At 41.7% G+C, this 14917-nt stretch overlaps 1 protein-coding gene across 1 annotated transcript; it reads left to right on the top strand.

Annotated features, from left to right (window-relative positions):
- Nucleotides 1-827: 827 nt before the first annotated feature.
- Nucleotides 828-12271, top strand: rps21 (ribosomal protein S21). Its single transcript, XM_056273982.1, has 6 exons — nt 828-897; nt 1399-1483; nt 5920-5983; nt 6529-6600; nt 8647-8702; nt 12208-12271. Exons 2-6 carry the CDS (start codon nt 1434-1436, stop codon nt 12215-12217), a joined length of 252 nt encoding a protein of 83 aa, XP_056129957.1. The 5' UTR covers nt 828-897; nt 1399-1433; the 3' UTR covers nt 12218-12271.
- The last annotated feature ends 2646 nt before the right edge of the window (nt 12272-14917 follow it).

The raw sequence follows: 14917 nt of genomic DNA, 5'->3' as shown, positions 1-14917 counted from the left end.
AATATCATAATGGGGAAAATAAATGGGGTTTTGGTTTCGCGCCTGAAACAAGGTATTGTAGCGAATTCGGGGGACAATGCAACCACAGGAACTGCCGCAGCCTGGAAGCCAACCCGTATCGCCCGCACGCCAGGACACACGCTGGCCGCTGGCTGGAGGGTCTGACCCTTTAGTCGAGCGGTTAGCGATGTCTCCTGCGGTGCGGGCGATACGGGTTGGCTTCCCGGCCGCGGCAGTTCCTGTGGTTGCGTTGTCCCCTGAATTCGCTACATTGGTGTCAGAAGTGGGATGGGGCGACCGTAAGGCCATCGGAAGCGTATGCGCCATGAGGCGTGAAGGAGCTGATATGCTTAAGCGCGGGGACGCGCTTCCCGTAGGAGGGCGGGGGGTAGTGTAACGTGCATGGGCATGGATAAGTAGACACGCTGGCCACTGACCGGCGAATCTGATCTGTTAGTCGAGCGGTTAGCAACGTTTCCTGCGGTGCGAGCGATGCGGGTTCGCTTCTTACCTGTGGCAAGACCTGTGGTTGCGTTGTCCCCCGAATTCGCTACAGTATGTAATTCATTAGCGCGTTATTTATTTATTTATTTATTTATTTATTTATTTATTTGCGGTGTCAGTTTTAGGTTTCACAGACGACTATCCAAATAAGAATCTCGCAGTTAACTACTTTGAATTCATCTACGGCAGACAACAATAAATGTGGTTAACGATGATTAACGACTTCTCCCTCCCAATACTTTATTGGTTGGTTGTAATAAACAAAAAATTACGCCTGGTGGCGAACATGAAAAATCAGTAGCCGATTCCGCACAGGAAGTTGTGACGGGGCAGCCGTCTTTTAACATCCGGGTGACTCGTTCTGCCTTTCTCGGCGGCCATTTGGCTTACACGGTGAGTCTGGCACGAGCTCTCGTCCGAAAATGTGTAAATGTCGCACCACAGCCCTCCCTGACACAGACGTCCCCACTTCTTTATCGTATAAATGACCATTACAAACGTCGAACGTGTTTTATTCCAGTGGTTAGGCACTGGGTTTAGCTGTAGTTGTGAAAGGTTTGTGGGCATTAGCGGGCGTCCGAGCAAGCCACTGTAGCAGAGCCACATGCGTAGCCTGACGTGCGCCCGGGATGCGTTTCAGCAACGCTAGAAGGCTGGTCGGCCAACGCGCTTATCTGTACCAAAGTTACCTTACAGTTATACAGCATGGCAGTTTATTAACCGGTCTGCGCCGCAAACTGTTATCTTTGTGTGTGTGTGTGTGTGTGTGTGGCGCAACAATAACCCGGTAAGCTATGCTCTGTGGTCTTGTGCGTGTAGGCTTTTATGCCGGCTATCATTCAAGTTAACCAGTTTGCTATCTTAAAACCGAGATGTTCTCATTGTCATCCTTAGATCCGGTAGGCGACCAGTAACCAAATCCTGAAAACATGCAGAACGACGCTGGTGAATTTGTGGACCTCTACGTCCCACGTAAATGGTGAGTTGTTGAGGATGATCTGAAATCACAAGACACTGCTGTAGTAGAGAGCAGGAGTATTAACGGGCGAGGGCACCGTGAACTGATTTAGAATGTGCTGTCGGCGTAGTGAGGAGACTTCGCTTGGTGTGCTCAGTATGCCGCCAACGTAAGGAGGCGCTGAGCCATACATAGATTTAACAACAATGTTTTTTTTTAATCAATTCTTTGTTTTACTGGGAAACCGTGACGATAAGTTAAAACTGGAGTGATTTGTTCAAACCCTTTGAATTTAGATAATACTCTGGCCGCAGCATTCCGAATGAGCTGGCGTCTTAACACGGGTCTGCGTTTAGGGCCGTGCGACATGACCCGTCGCGTGACGATATAAAAACGTCCATCGCATCATTTCATATTGTGCTCTATCGCTTATTTCTCTGTCGCAAGTCACACTCTCGAAGGCAATGTTTTTTGTCATTTGGAGTCTTGGCTATTGTGCGGATTAAATTAATAAATTACTCTTATTGGCTTTCTACTCACAGTGATGTAACTAGTGTAGTTGTATTGTCAACGCTCCACCGCTGTATCTGGCCTGGGGGGGGGGGGGGCTGAGACCCGCTCGCGGTGAAGCAGAGAAGAGGAGTCTAGAGACTAACGCGACCATAAGTCAACAGCCACGCAAAGCACTTTACTGTACAAGGTCCGAAACTAACTTTTTGGCTAACCGGCCAAGGGGACTGGTAGATGAAAAAATCTAATTGCCAAGCATGTTTTTTACCAGCCAAAATAATTAGCAGCCTTTTTTGTGCCATACATACGTTTTCAGTACATATCAATGAGAGAATAAGGTGTTGTGTTGAATAAAAGCTTTTAAAAATGTGACAAGAGCAGATCTGAAGTACAAATGTTTTTATGTAAAATTAGTCAATGGTTAAACGATAAAATGTTACAAGTATGATTTCATGTTTTATTTGCCGTATTATTGTAACTACTCAAGTGCTCCACATGCCAATCCCTAGTCCCAGACTACTTCTCACTCTACAGCAGCCATTCTCTTTGCACCGTCCATGAAGTCTGGCCTCCTGCTCCTGACAGAGTCTTGGTGCCACAGATCAACAGCACTGGTTGAGTCATACTCCCTGATCTCGGGAGATGACAGCTGCAACGTCAGTAGATCAGAGAGTGTGTCTGAGTTGAGGTTGGACCGCCAATCAGTTTTAACCTGTTTCATGGTGTTGAAGTTAGCACACAGCTAACGTTAGTGCAAACTAGGTGTCATATACTAGAGCTAGCTGGCTAACGTGAGCTACAGCCAGCACTTTGTTTACTCTGTATAAGGATATTTTGAGATGACAACTAAATTCACTTACTCGCTCATCCATTTGAAGTTGGAGAGTGGTCTCGCCTTCTTGCCAATGGCATGCACAGTCCTAAACACATTCTCCATTTTCATGCTGGTCTGCTCGGACATGGCTATTTGTGCCTTGACGGAGGATGTTGTGAGGACAGGCTCCGACTGAGCCCAAGAGGCATTCATACGGGTAATGTGACATCTGGAGGTCTCATGTTCCTTGATGTTTTCTACCTTCATTATCTTGTTACCGATGACAAATGAATTGCCACAGTTTTTGGCATACTGGCGACAGACGGGGCAACTCATTGTCACGGTCTGTGCATTATACTCCAGCCAGCTTCTCGCAGCTCCTTTATCGTCATACCTTCACTTTTCACTAAACTTGATTTTTTTTCGGTTTGGTGGTGATGGTGGGTTCTTCCTCCTCTTTGGGGCATGGTTGTCTTTTTGATGGTGGTTTGCACCTTCTAAATATCGCTAACGTTAGTTAAAAGAATAGCATAGGCTAGTACTGAGTTTGACGGATGCTGCTGTCATTCCTCTCGGGTGTGTGTAATGTTACCCGCCAGTGGCGTCTAGCAACATTCTAATGCACTTGGATTGGTTAATTTCTGTTATTGTTGTTGATATGTTATTGCTGTTGCTAAGGAGAGAGAGAGAGCGAGAGAGATGGGGTTAAGTCGTTGGATTTCACTTTTTTTGTTACTTGCCATGTGGCGGGTAGGCTTCTGAGATTTACTCGCCAATCAGAAAATCTACTCACATTTGGCGGGTGGCGAGTGTTAATTTCAGACCCTGCCTAGAGCCCACACGGAGTTAACTAAATTATACAAACATGGGTTAATGATTAAAAGTCACGCTCTGTCCAGACATAAGAACATAAACCAATGTTAATTCTGAAAATAACCATTGAAACAGTCCCAAACAACGACCGGACTTAAAAACTACTAGAACAACCATGGCCACTGTTTTTAAACTCTATATCCTGTCAAGATAAACACCCAATTGAGCTATTAATGCATTGCATATGTTAGTATTTCTGTTATTAAATGACTGACACCAAAATTAACATTTTAACAACGTTTAAAATCGCCGCTGTCCAACACCTGTACTGCAACACCTCGGTGGTAGTCATTGTGCATCTGAAACCGTACGTTTACATTACACTTAAAAAATTGAATTATTGCGTTAGTCCGACTAAAACCGGACTTTTAAAATGCATGTAAACATGTTAGCTCGACTGAAATCGAAGTTGTAATAGTCGGACTAACACACCCAGATAATGCGATTGGAAGTCGATTTACTTCTGCATGTATACACCTTAGTCAGACTGGAGCTGGTCGAGGCGATCTGTGCACGTGCTAACTTTCCGCGCGCCAAGTCTGACCCGGAAGTCGAACAGCGTAAACGCAAGAAGAGGGGGACACAATGGAAAAGACCTGCGGTGGCGTTGTTGCTGTAGTCCAAGAGCATACGGCGATGTCGTCTGCCTTCGGATAACACCATAACCAGGAGGGATAAGGTGCATTTCATCTGCGCAAAAAGTAGAGCATACAACACGTACGCTATGTACAGATTCGCAAAGTTGTCCATCTTTGTGCCAGTTTAGCTCTGGGTTGCTAACTGCTTCTTCTTCGTCTTCTTCGGAGGGGTTGCTAACTTCCTAGTTCACTACGACGGTTGTTGTGCGCCGCGTGTGTGACGTAATAGGTCAACCGGTAATGGCCCAATACAAACAAGCTGAAAGAGTGCATATCGCCACCTATCGTAGCAGAGCCCACATCACTCCCTCAGTAAATCAATTTCCCTCCCGCGCATGTACACTGGGACCAAAGTCAGTAGTCGGACTAATGAACTAATCGAGCTATAACCATAGCTCGACTAAACTGTGCATGTAAACTGTGACCAGACATGTTGGCAATAATCACAGATCACGTTTAGACTATTACTGTGCACTGGAAAATGCTAGTGTGTTTCTAGGACAGAGCAATGAAGGAAATGATGTGACCAACACACGTCATAAGTAGTGACATGAAGCACACGATGATGCGCAAATTACCATCCCAATGACAGATATGTATCTAATTGTGTATATGTGTAATGTCCTTGTTTAAATAGTTTAAGATTATGTTGGTTATTCTATGTTAACTACTCTGTGAGAGCCATGAAACTGGAGTCAAATTCCACGTGGGTGCAGACCTACATGGCCAGTAAAGCGTCTAGCAACATTCTAATGCACTTGGATTGGTTAATTTCTGTTATTGTTGTTGCTATGTTATTGCTGTTGCTAAGGAGAGCGGGAGAGATGGGGTTAAGTGGTTGGATTTCACTTTTTTTGCTACTCGCCATGTGGCGGGTAGGCTTCTGATATTTACTCACCAATCAGAAAATCTACTCGCATTTGGCGGGTGGCGAGTGTTAATTTCGGACCCTGCCTAGAGCCCACACGGAGTTAACTAAATTATACAAACATGGGTTAATGATTAAAAGTCACGCTCTGTCCAGACATAAGAAAATAAAGCAGTGTTAATTCTATTCTTGATTTTTGTTTTTTTTCTCTTAAAAAAAAAAAAGAACCGATAAGAGTACAGTTAAACTACCGGATCGATAAGCAGTGTCAGTAAGAGTAGTAGTACTGTTAAAATCTCAACAATATCCATCCCAATGACATATACGTATGTAATTGTGTATATGTGTAATGTCCTTGTTTATATAGTTTGAGATTATGTTGTTATTCTATGTTAACTACACTGTGAAAGCCATGAAACTGGAGTCAAATTCCATGTGGGTGCAGACCTACATGGCCAATAAAGTTTATTCTGATTCTAATTGTTGGTATACAACCTTTTCAAGCATTTTCCCCAGGAATGGAATGCCTGAGATTAGTCTTTAGTTTGCAAAAACACATTGATCAAGATTACTCTTAAAGATACTCTCATTAGTTATGCATTTTGTAATGATTGTCACTATTTTTTCTCTTTATATCATGGTTTCTATTGTATCCTTAGCTGTGAAAGATTAAGGCTATTGCTGTGAATACTGAATGTCATTTACTGTCATGTTGTCAATAGAACAGTTAATATAAATTGGTTTGTGTTGGCAGCTCGGCGAGCAACAGAATTATTGGTGCCAAGGACCATGCTTCCATCCAGATCAACATCGCTGAGGTAATCTCATTCAGTCCAGCTGCTGACAACATTTTGGCTATCCACTGCTTAAAGCCAAATAATGTGCAGTATTAGTAGGAGTAGTAGTGTAAACAGCGGCCTAGATATTGAGTGCAGTTGGTATGAAATTCAAAATGTTAGTGGGAGGAATTTGGGGTATAAATTCTCACATTAAGCAGAACAGGTGACCCTCCTGCCCCCCACACACCTATCAAATGTGATTCTTCACAATTGTTTTAAACTGAGTCATAGGTCAGCATTTAAATTATATGCTTTTGCGAGTAATTCACTTGAGGTAAAATCAAAATTGGAACTTGATGCTATGCTTTTTATAGAGATTAGTGGTTCTGTTATTACTGACGTGATATTAAGTACAGTGACGGCACAGTATTTCAAAGCCCTGTATTTCCAGGGAGTTATATTCATAAATAAATTGTTGTAGAAAATCCCAGTGATTCTTCATAAATCTTAGCAGGGACCTGTTGTCGGTTGTGGATCAGTTCTTGTTGAGCTTCACCCAAGTTTGCTTTTCTCTTCCCCTAAAGGTTGACAAGGTGACTGGCCGTTTCAATGGCCAGTTCAAGACCTATGCTATCTGTGGCGCCATCCGTAGAATGGTAAGTTTGTAGCCTCTCTTCCCAGGTAAACCTCTGTTGTTATAATGACTCATTGAGTTTTGTGGCAGTGTGTACATCCAATTTGCATACTACTTTGTTTCCAAGTTTGTTTGTTTTTTTATGATTACTTGGCATGGCAGCCAAACAGCATATGCTGTGTATTCAGTCATGAGTCATCTTTGCTTTCAGATATTATAAGAATTTATAGTATACTTTTCAAAGGTGGAAAATTGAAATGTAAGTCAAGTGCATTCCCATTAGATTTTGCAATTAAGCAATTTCACCCTGCACAAGACTGTCTTTAAAATCATTTGGGAGAATGACACTGAAGGACTGACGTTAATGACTTTCGATTCGAAAAATTGCAAAACTCCATTCCATCATTTGCTATTACTTTATGTCTTAGACACGTACATTTTCCACCTCAAGTGAGCCTTAAATGTTTTTGTTTTTCAGTGATTTGGCATGTCCATTCTTGCTTTTCTCAACTGAAATTCCATGAAAATACCTTTAAAATGCTGGTCTCAAACTGAAATATTACCCCTCATGAGGTTCTTTTAACACTAGAACGACCGGGATTTCACTCCTACCTAAAATGACCATGGGCGGTCAAAATCACTGCCGGTTTTTAAACTCTATAATCTGTCAAGATAAATACCCAATTGAGGTGTTAATGCATTACATATGTTAGTATGTCTGTTAGGAAACGACCGACACCAAAATTAACAGTTTAACAACTATAATACTATTTTTAAAGTGAAAATATTTTTCTGATAAATAAAACCGAAAACACATATTGCTAATCTAACAAACGTAACAAGGCCTATAAAACGTGAAATGTAAAAAAAGAACTGAAAATAACCATTGAAACAGTCCCAAACAACGACCGGACTTAAAAACTACTAGAACAACCATGGCCACGGTTTTTAAACTCTATATCCTGTCAAGATAAACACCCAATTGAGCTATTAATGCATTGCATATGTTAGTATTTCTGTTATGAAATGACTGACACCAAAATTAACATTTTAACAACGTTTAAAATCGCCGCTGTCCAACGCCTGTACTGCAACACCTCGGTGGTAGTCATTGTGCGTCTGAAACAGTGTCTGTGACCAGACATGTTGGCAGTAATCACAAATCAAGTTTAGACTATTACTGTGCACTGGAAAATGCTAGTGTGTTTCTAGGACAGAGCAATGAAGGAAAGGATGTGACCAACACATGTCATAAGTAGTGACATGATGCACATGATGATGCGCAAATTACAGCCCGCCTTTTGACTGCTCTTGGTTGTTTTAGGTAGATCTTATCGTAACTTTTTTTTTTTTTTTGCAATTGATCTAAAACTCGTTTTAATGTGAATATATGCAATTTTAGAAGCATTCAGGGAGTGGCAGGTCTGTATCCCCCCCCCCCCCAACAAAGTTATTAAACTTTGAAAATCCAAAACCGTTAAAATGAAGACCTTGGTCATTCTAGTGTTAATGGCCTTAACTTGTATTTACTCCTAATACACCGCTTGCTTCAGTGCCATTGCTGCTCATTCTCTTGTTTACTCAGTAAGTTACTGCAGTCTGATTAGCTACACATAAAAAAACAACAAGAAAAAAAACCCAAAACATTTTGACAAGTTCATATTTTTTCCAATGGGCCCAATTCCGCCCAATGACTGCTGGGATAGGCTTCAGCACCCCGCGACCCTGGTTAGGATAAGCATCTTGAAAAATGGATGGATGGGTGGATATTTCGTCATAAATATTACCAATGAGTTGGGATAATGTCACTTCTATCTGGTGCAAATTAAAAATAAATTTTAATTTGATTTTGTGCCGTTATGTTGTAAAGTAAGCTGCCTTGTTACATGTTATTGCTCGCTTCAAGACATTTTCTACAGTTAAAACTATAAAAGATAAGTGAAATTCCTTATTTGCAATGTTGTTAAAATACATCTTTAGAGCTCAGCATACATTAACGCTGTCTCATATCTCTGTAGATGACACTAGTGTTGGCTCTGTCAGATTGATTGATGTGTTTGTTTTGCAGGGTGAGGCTGACGATTCCCTCCTGAGGCTGGCTAAGAACGACTCTGTTGTCTCAAAGTAAGAATTTATACGTACACTGGTAGTCACTGCTGATCAGAGGGGGATTAGGTAATTTACGTTTCTTGAAACAAATGGCTATGCACTTTTCTTTGGATTTATGTAGAAGTCCTTCCCTGTTTATGTTAAACATGATATTAATCAATTGCTAATTAGGGTTGATTATCAAGAAGCTGGTCCTGAATTGGAACTATACCAAACTGGCCAGAATTAAAATACCAACAAGCTCCTTGACAAGCAGTGCTGCTGTCTGTATTACATCCTCATTCACCTAACAGCATTTTTGCTTAGTGATTAATATATCACTTAATATGTGATTCCCGAGTATTATACTCTGAAATGACTATGACAAGGTCCTTTATACGGTCCCTTGTTTTGACAAACTAGATATTGTACAGTGTGGGCCTACTTGACCAACAGAAACTCTGTACTGTAGCGTGTAAGGCGATGGAACAGTTTAATGAAGCGTCTTCAATAACAACATGGAATAAGTTTGAAATAGTGCCAAACTTTCAGTGCTTGAGCAAAGAGATTCTGCCACTCAACTCTACAACGGCGATGCAACTGATTTGTCTTGAACTAGTCACGGTAACGTGCAGTAAATGGAATGGGTCCAATAGTTGTGGTTTAGAAAATTGTTTGACTTTAATACAGTAGTAAAGAGACTTTTGCATAATTGCTGTTCTGGCTTGTCGCCCTATCAAGTCAGTGTTGATTGCTAAACCCAGCTGTCAACATCTTTTTTTTTTAAACAAGCTTGGTGTTTGAAATTAACCGGTGCAAAGACATGCCTTGGTTCATTCAAATTTCTCATCTGCAAAAGGCAAACTGTGTGTGTGTGTGTGTGTGTGTGTGTGTGTGTGTGTGTGTGTGCGTGCGTGCGTGCGTGCGTGCGTGCTCTTTTGTGTGTGTGTGCGCGCATGTGTTGGGGGTAAAAAGTGAAGGCTATTTTTCTATTTCGTTAGGGTTTTACCCAACAACCTGCAAAATGTTAGGTTTATATCCAAACCCTGCCTTTTTGCGCTAATGCTTAGAGGAACTTTGTTTCACTGAGTAGGTCCTGAGTTGCAGTCATGCATGAAGCATTTCCCATGTTTCATGCAAATTGGGCTGGGCTTTATAAAAAGTATAATACTTTGCTGTGGTATGTCAAGAAAATGGGGGAGATAGTTGGAAGTGCTTATTTCTGTTTTAGGATATAGCCTGTGTGCACCACTGTGAAGTTAGGTTTTTTGGCAACCATGCCTCATATGCAGCTGCTTCACCTTCACACCACGAGCACCATATTGGCCGAGGACTCCCACCTGTGTTATTCTTGTATCAGCAAGTCTTTCCCTCGATAAAACATAATTTGCCAGCTCAGATATTACTTAAATGTGTTGCAGTATTTGAAAAGAAGCAAAATGATTGAAGATCAATTTATTTGTCCCATGACCAGCATTAAAGTTACATTGTGTAACTAGTAAATTACATACTTAAACAAATTAAATAAAAATAACGCATCCACAGGGAATGTATAGTGCTAATTGCTTTCCCCCCAAAAAAAACATCCATCTATTTTTTTTTAAACTCCTTTGCAGCCAATTAAATAAGACCCATCCAAGTTAGGAGATTTAATTGACTGCTAAAGCGTACATGCCTGCATGAGACCTGCTGTTGTGTTTGAATTCAGAACATAATCCAACAGATTTTGTCTGGCCATCCCATTTTTTTATAACATTACAATGAATGTACTTTCTTTTTTCTTTTTTTTCCTTTGGCAAAAGTGATACTTGGATTTGCATATTGATACGATGTCATTCTTTAAGTAGATGAATTCACATGTACTTTTTAAAACATTAGGTGAAAGAAACCAATTAAAATCAATGCCCATATTACTGCAGTTGGTTTGCGTCCCATAATTTGTTGTATTGCAGTATTTATTTTGCTGTCATGGTGAATTTGGAGTTCTCTATTGGCTCAGTTTACTCATGAAAAAATTGCCTTTTTTTCATCATCAATACAATAACATATTTGCTTATATGTCTTTGTTAACATGCCAAAGAAAATGGCAACTGCATATGTCTTATTTATCAGCACCCTCATCGTGAAATAATGTGGCTTGGCTGTGTGTGAATGAGAGAGGGAGAGAGATGGATGGGCAAGTCTCTAGGATCTCGTTTTCGGGTTCGGGGTAATCATTACTGGTCCAGGTTCATATTTTGAATCGTACATTAAGATGTACAATATTGTAATAATTATTGTTGCTGTTTGTGTTTTATCTTGTGCATAATTAATGTTTATTTTGTGTTTTATGTTTACCTGCCCACAAGATGGAAATTAGGGAATTGCTAAATCTGACACTACACATCATTTCTCTTTTTTGAAACATTTTTTGTGTGCACTATCCCCGTTTAAATAAATAGCATAAACATGGCCACAGGTCACATTTGTTAGTTGCAACATTAATTTTTACTTATTTTAAGACAAAGCTACCCAACAAAACTCTTTAAATAACTGAAAGATAAACTTGATAAGCCTTTCAAATGTCCATAATCTTCCAGATCAGTGGTTCTCAGTCCCGTCCTTGGACCACCAGTTAGGTTGGTTTTCTATTCTGTTGGGTAGTTGGAAGACCCAGGACGCATGCACAGGTGTTGGTTACTTAAGTTGGTTAGACCTCTTCTGAGGTTGAGGTTGGGTGGAGTACAGGTACAGTACAAGGTGAGGTCGACTTGTACCGTGAACAGGTTCAACAAAACTAACAGGAGAGTCAGGGAGATGTCAGTCAGTGTGCACATGCCCACACCGCCCTGAGAAGAGGTCTAGGCAGCCAACTCAACTGGAACACCTGTGCATGTTTCCTGGGTCTTGAATCACATTCTTCTTTTGTTCCAGTTAGTCCAGCCTCCAGTCAGAGTGGTTTTACACCTGGAGCAACAGATAACTGTCATGAACCACTGGCAGAATTGAAACCCACCTGGTGGCACCTGAGAACTGAATAGCGAGGGAAAGTGATAGTCGCCCTCTGGTGGTGACATTCTTCCCTCGGCGTAAAGTGGTTTGAATTCTGTGTAGGGGATTTTATTTATTTATTTATTTAACAAATTTGGCTTTTACTGATTTCAGTTATTTGAAATCTGAGTATTGATTCTGATTGATTTTGTGCAGTTACAGACAAACTTTTAGCAATTGTTTTTCTCTTTTTGTTTTATTTCATAATAATTCATTTGATATAAATATCCCAAAAAGGCTGTGATTCCAATAAGTACGCTGGCATGAATTTGTAAGCATGTTTTGAAAATTGATTAATGGAGGAATGAATGAACATTCTTTCATGGTAGGACTGCAGTCACTAGGAGTGTGGGTTTTCACTTCCCTCCCACATGAAAACCACTGCTGTCCATAATGGCCACCGTCTTACGAACCTGAAACCTTTACAATAATATCTGTGAATTGGTGTTTGACCTTTTTAACTTGTCATGACTTTGCTAATGACTTCTCTTTTTGTCTTTCTCTTTTGCAGGAACTTCTAAATATAGAGTTGGAGCTGTGGGGATTTTGTAAAATAAACAAAATGGTGTGAACAATGCAGTTGTCATTGGCGTTTTATTTATTTAAGATCAATTATTACTTGGTTCAGGAACATCCCCAAGTGTTTAATATCCTTGATGTCAGCGTGTCAAGAGCTTTAACGCAACACAACTGCACAACCATTCAAGAACATTTAAAGCCACAACATGTAACTTTGGAGAACTTAACAAGAGTAAGCCAGATTTTGAGGGAAGACTATGAAAAAAATTCAACTCCCTGCTTCCTCCTTTCTTCCTGTAAACCCTTCTTCCACCTGTAAATTGATTGACAGCCAGATAATCAATCCTGACAGCCAGCCTCGTGAAACTAACTACGGTGTTGCTGTACTGGTCTGAAACTCGCAGCAGACTGAGTAAATGTGTCCCCGGTGAGAGATGTTTTGGAGTGAAATTCAAACAAAAAAAATTGCATACTGTAGCTTTAATTAGCTAATAATTTAATGCAGTGAGTCCTGGCGTGACCTGGACTATGTCATGTATAAGGATTTCATTCTCTGGTTGTCATCTAGACGCGGTTTTTAACAACTAATTTAATTGAAGTAAAACGGCCATTGACCATTTGAATCAGAATTCCCATCTGACCGCAGCAAGGACAAATTTAGGATCACTGAATAACTTGGTCATGATAAAGATAAATTGTCTTGATTGTGGAAATCTTGAGTAATTCCCGTTGGAGACCTTGATCTTCATGTTTTTGATGATTTTACCAACTAATGTACTTTCGTATTTACTGACTATGGTTTTGATTCCCAACACAATGACCAGTTGGTTAAAATTTCAATTAGACATGCATGAAGGTAGAACTTTTGACTATGTCACATCAAAATCATTAGTTTAAACTTGAAATGTAATCTGCACTATAGAAACATTTGAGGTTAGATTTTTTGTTTCCTGTAATGCAGGCAGTATTCGGGAGTCAAGTAAGAAGGCACACATACATACAACAAAATGTATTCTCAGCATTTAACCCATCCTATTGTATAGGAGCAGTGGGCAGCTGCAGCGCCCCGGGACCAACTCCAGTTCTTTCCATTCCCTTGCTCAGGGGCACAGACAGGAGTATTAACCCTAACATGCATGTCTTTTTGGTGGTGGGAGGAAACCCATGCACACACGCCAAAAACATGCGAACTCAACACAGAAAGGACCTAGGACAGCCTGGGGATCGAACCCAGGACTTTGCTGTGAGGCAGCAACTAATTTAGATAAATTTATTTTTGATTGTATATTATATTACACTGCTCAAAAAAATAAAGGGAACACATAAGCAATGCAATGTAGCTCCAAGTCAATCACACTTTTGAGATATCAACCTGTCCAGTTAGGAAGCAACACTGATTTTTGAATCAATTTCACCTGTTGGTAAATTGTCTAATTTCCACCAGGTGGAAATTAGACAATTTGCAAGACAACCCCTATAAAAGGAATGGATTTGCAGGTGGTGGCCACAGACCATTTGCCTGTCCTCATCTTTTCTGGCTGATCTTTGGTTAGTTTTTAATTTTGCTAGTGCCCTCACCACTAGAGGTGGCATGAGGCGGTATCTGCAACCTACAGAAGTTGCTCAGGTAGTGCAGCTCATCCAGGATGGCACATCAATGCGTGCTGTGGCAAGAAGATTTGATGTTTCCCAGCACAGTGTCCAGAGCATGGAGGCGGTACCAGGAGACAGGCCAGTACACCAGGAGACGTGGAGGGGGCCGCAGGAGGACAACAACCCTGCAGCAGGACCGCTATCTGGTCCTTTGTGCAAGGAAGAACAGGAGGAGCACTGCCGGAGCCCTACAAAACGACCTTCAACAGGCCACTAATGTGCAGGTTTCTGCTCAAACAGTGAGAAACAGAATGCATGAGGATGGTATGAGGGCCCGACGTCCACAATTGGGGCCTGTGCTCACAGCCCAACACCGTGCAGCCCGATTGACCTTTGCCAGAGAACATCTTGGTTGGCAGATTCGCCATTGGCGCCCTGTGCTCTTCACAGATGAGAGCAGGTTCACACTGAACACATGTGACAGACGTGAGAGAGTCTGGAGACGCTGTGGAGAACGTTCTGCTGCCTGCAACATCCTCCAGCATGACCGGTTTGGCGGTGGGTCAGTGATGGTCTGGGGAGGCATATCCTTGGAGGGCCGCACAGACCTCTACGTGCTAGCCAGAGGTACCATGACTGCCATTAGGTACCGGGATGAGATCCTCAGACCCATTGTCAGACCATATGCTGGTGCAGTGGGCCCTGGGTTCCTGCTCATGCATGACAATGCTCGTCCTCATGTGGCCAGAGTGTGTCAGCAGTTCCTGTATGTCGAGGGCATTGATGCTATGGACTGGCCTGCACGTTCCCCAGACCTGAATCCAATCGAGCACCTCTGGGACATCATGTCTCGTACCATCCGCCAACGCGATGTCGCACCACAGACTGTCCAGGAGTTGACCGATGCCCTGATCCAGGTCTGGGAGGAGATCCCTCAGGAGACCATCCGTCGTCTCATCAGGAGCATGCCCAGACGTTGTAGGGAGTGCATACAGGCACGTGGAGGCCACACACACTACTGAGCCTCATTTTGAATCGTCTTGAAGAATTTCCACAGAAGTTGGATCAGCCTATGTTCTCATTTTCCACTTTGATTTTGAGTATGATTC

This window comes from Lampris incognitus, chromosome 2, assembly GCF_029633865.1.
Source record: "Lampris incognitus isolate fLamInc1 chromosome 2, fLamInc1.hap2, whole genome shotgun sequence".
In the NCBI taxonomy this organism is placed as follows: domain Eukaryota; kingdom Metazoa; phylum Chordata; class Actinopteri; order Lampriformes; family Lampridae; genus Lampris; species Lampris incognitus.
Note: the sequence above shows the minus strand (reverse complement) of the source record. Positions and strands in the feature narration are given on the sequence as shown.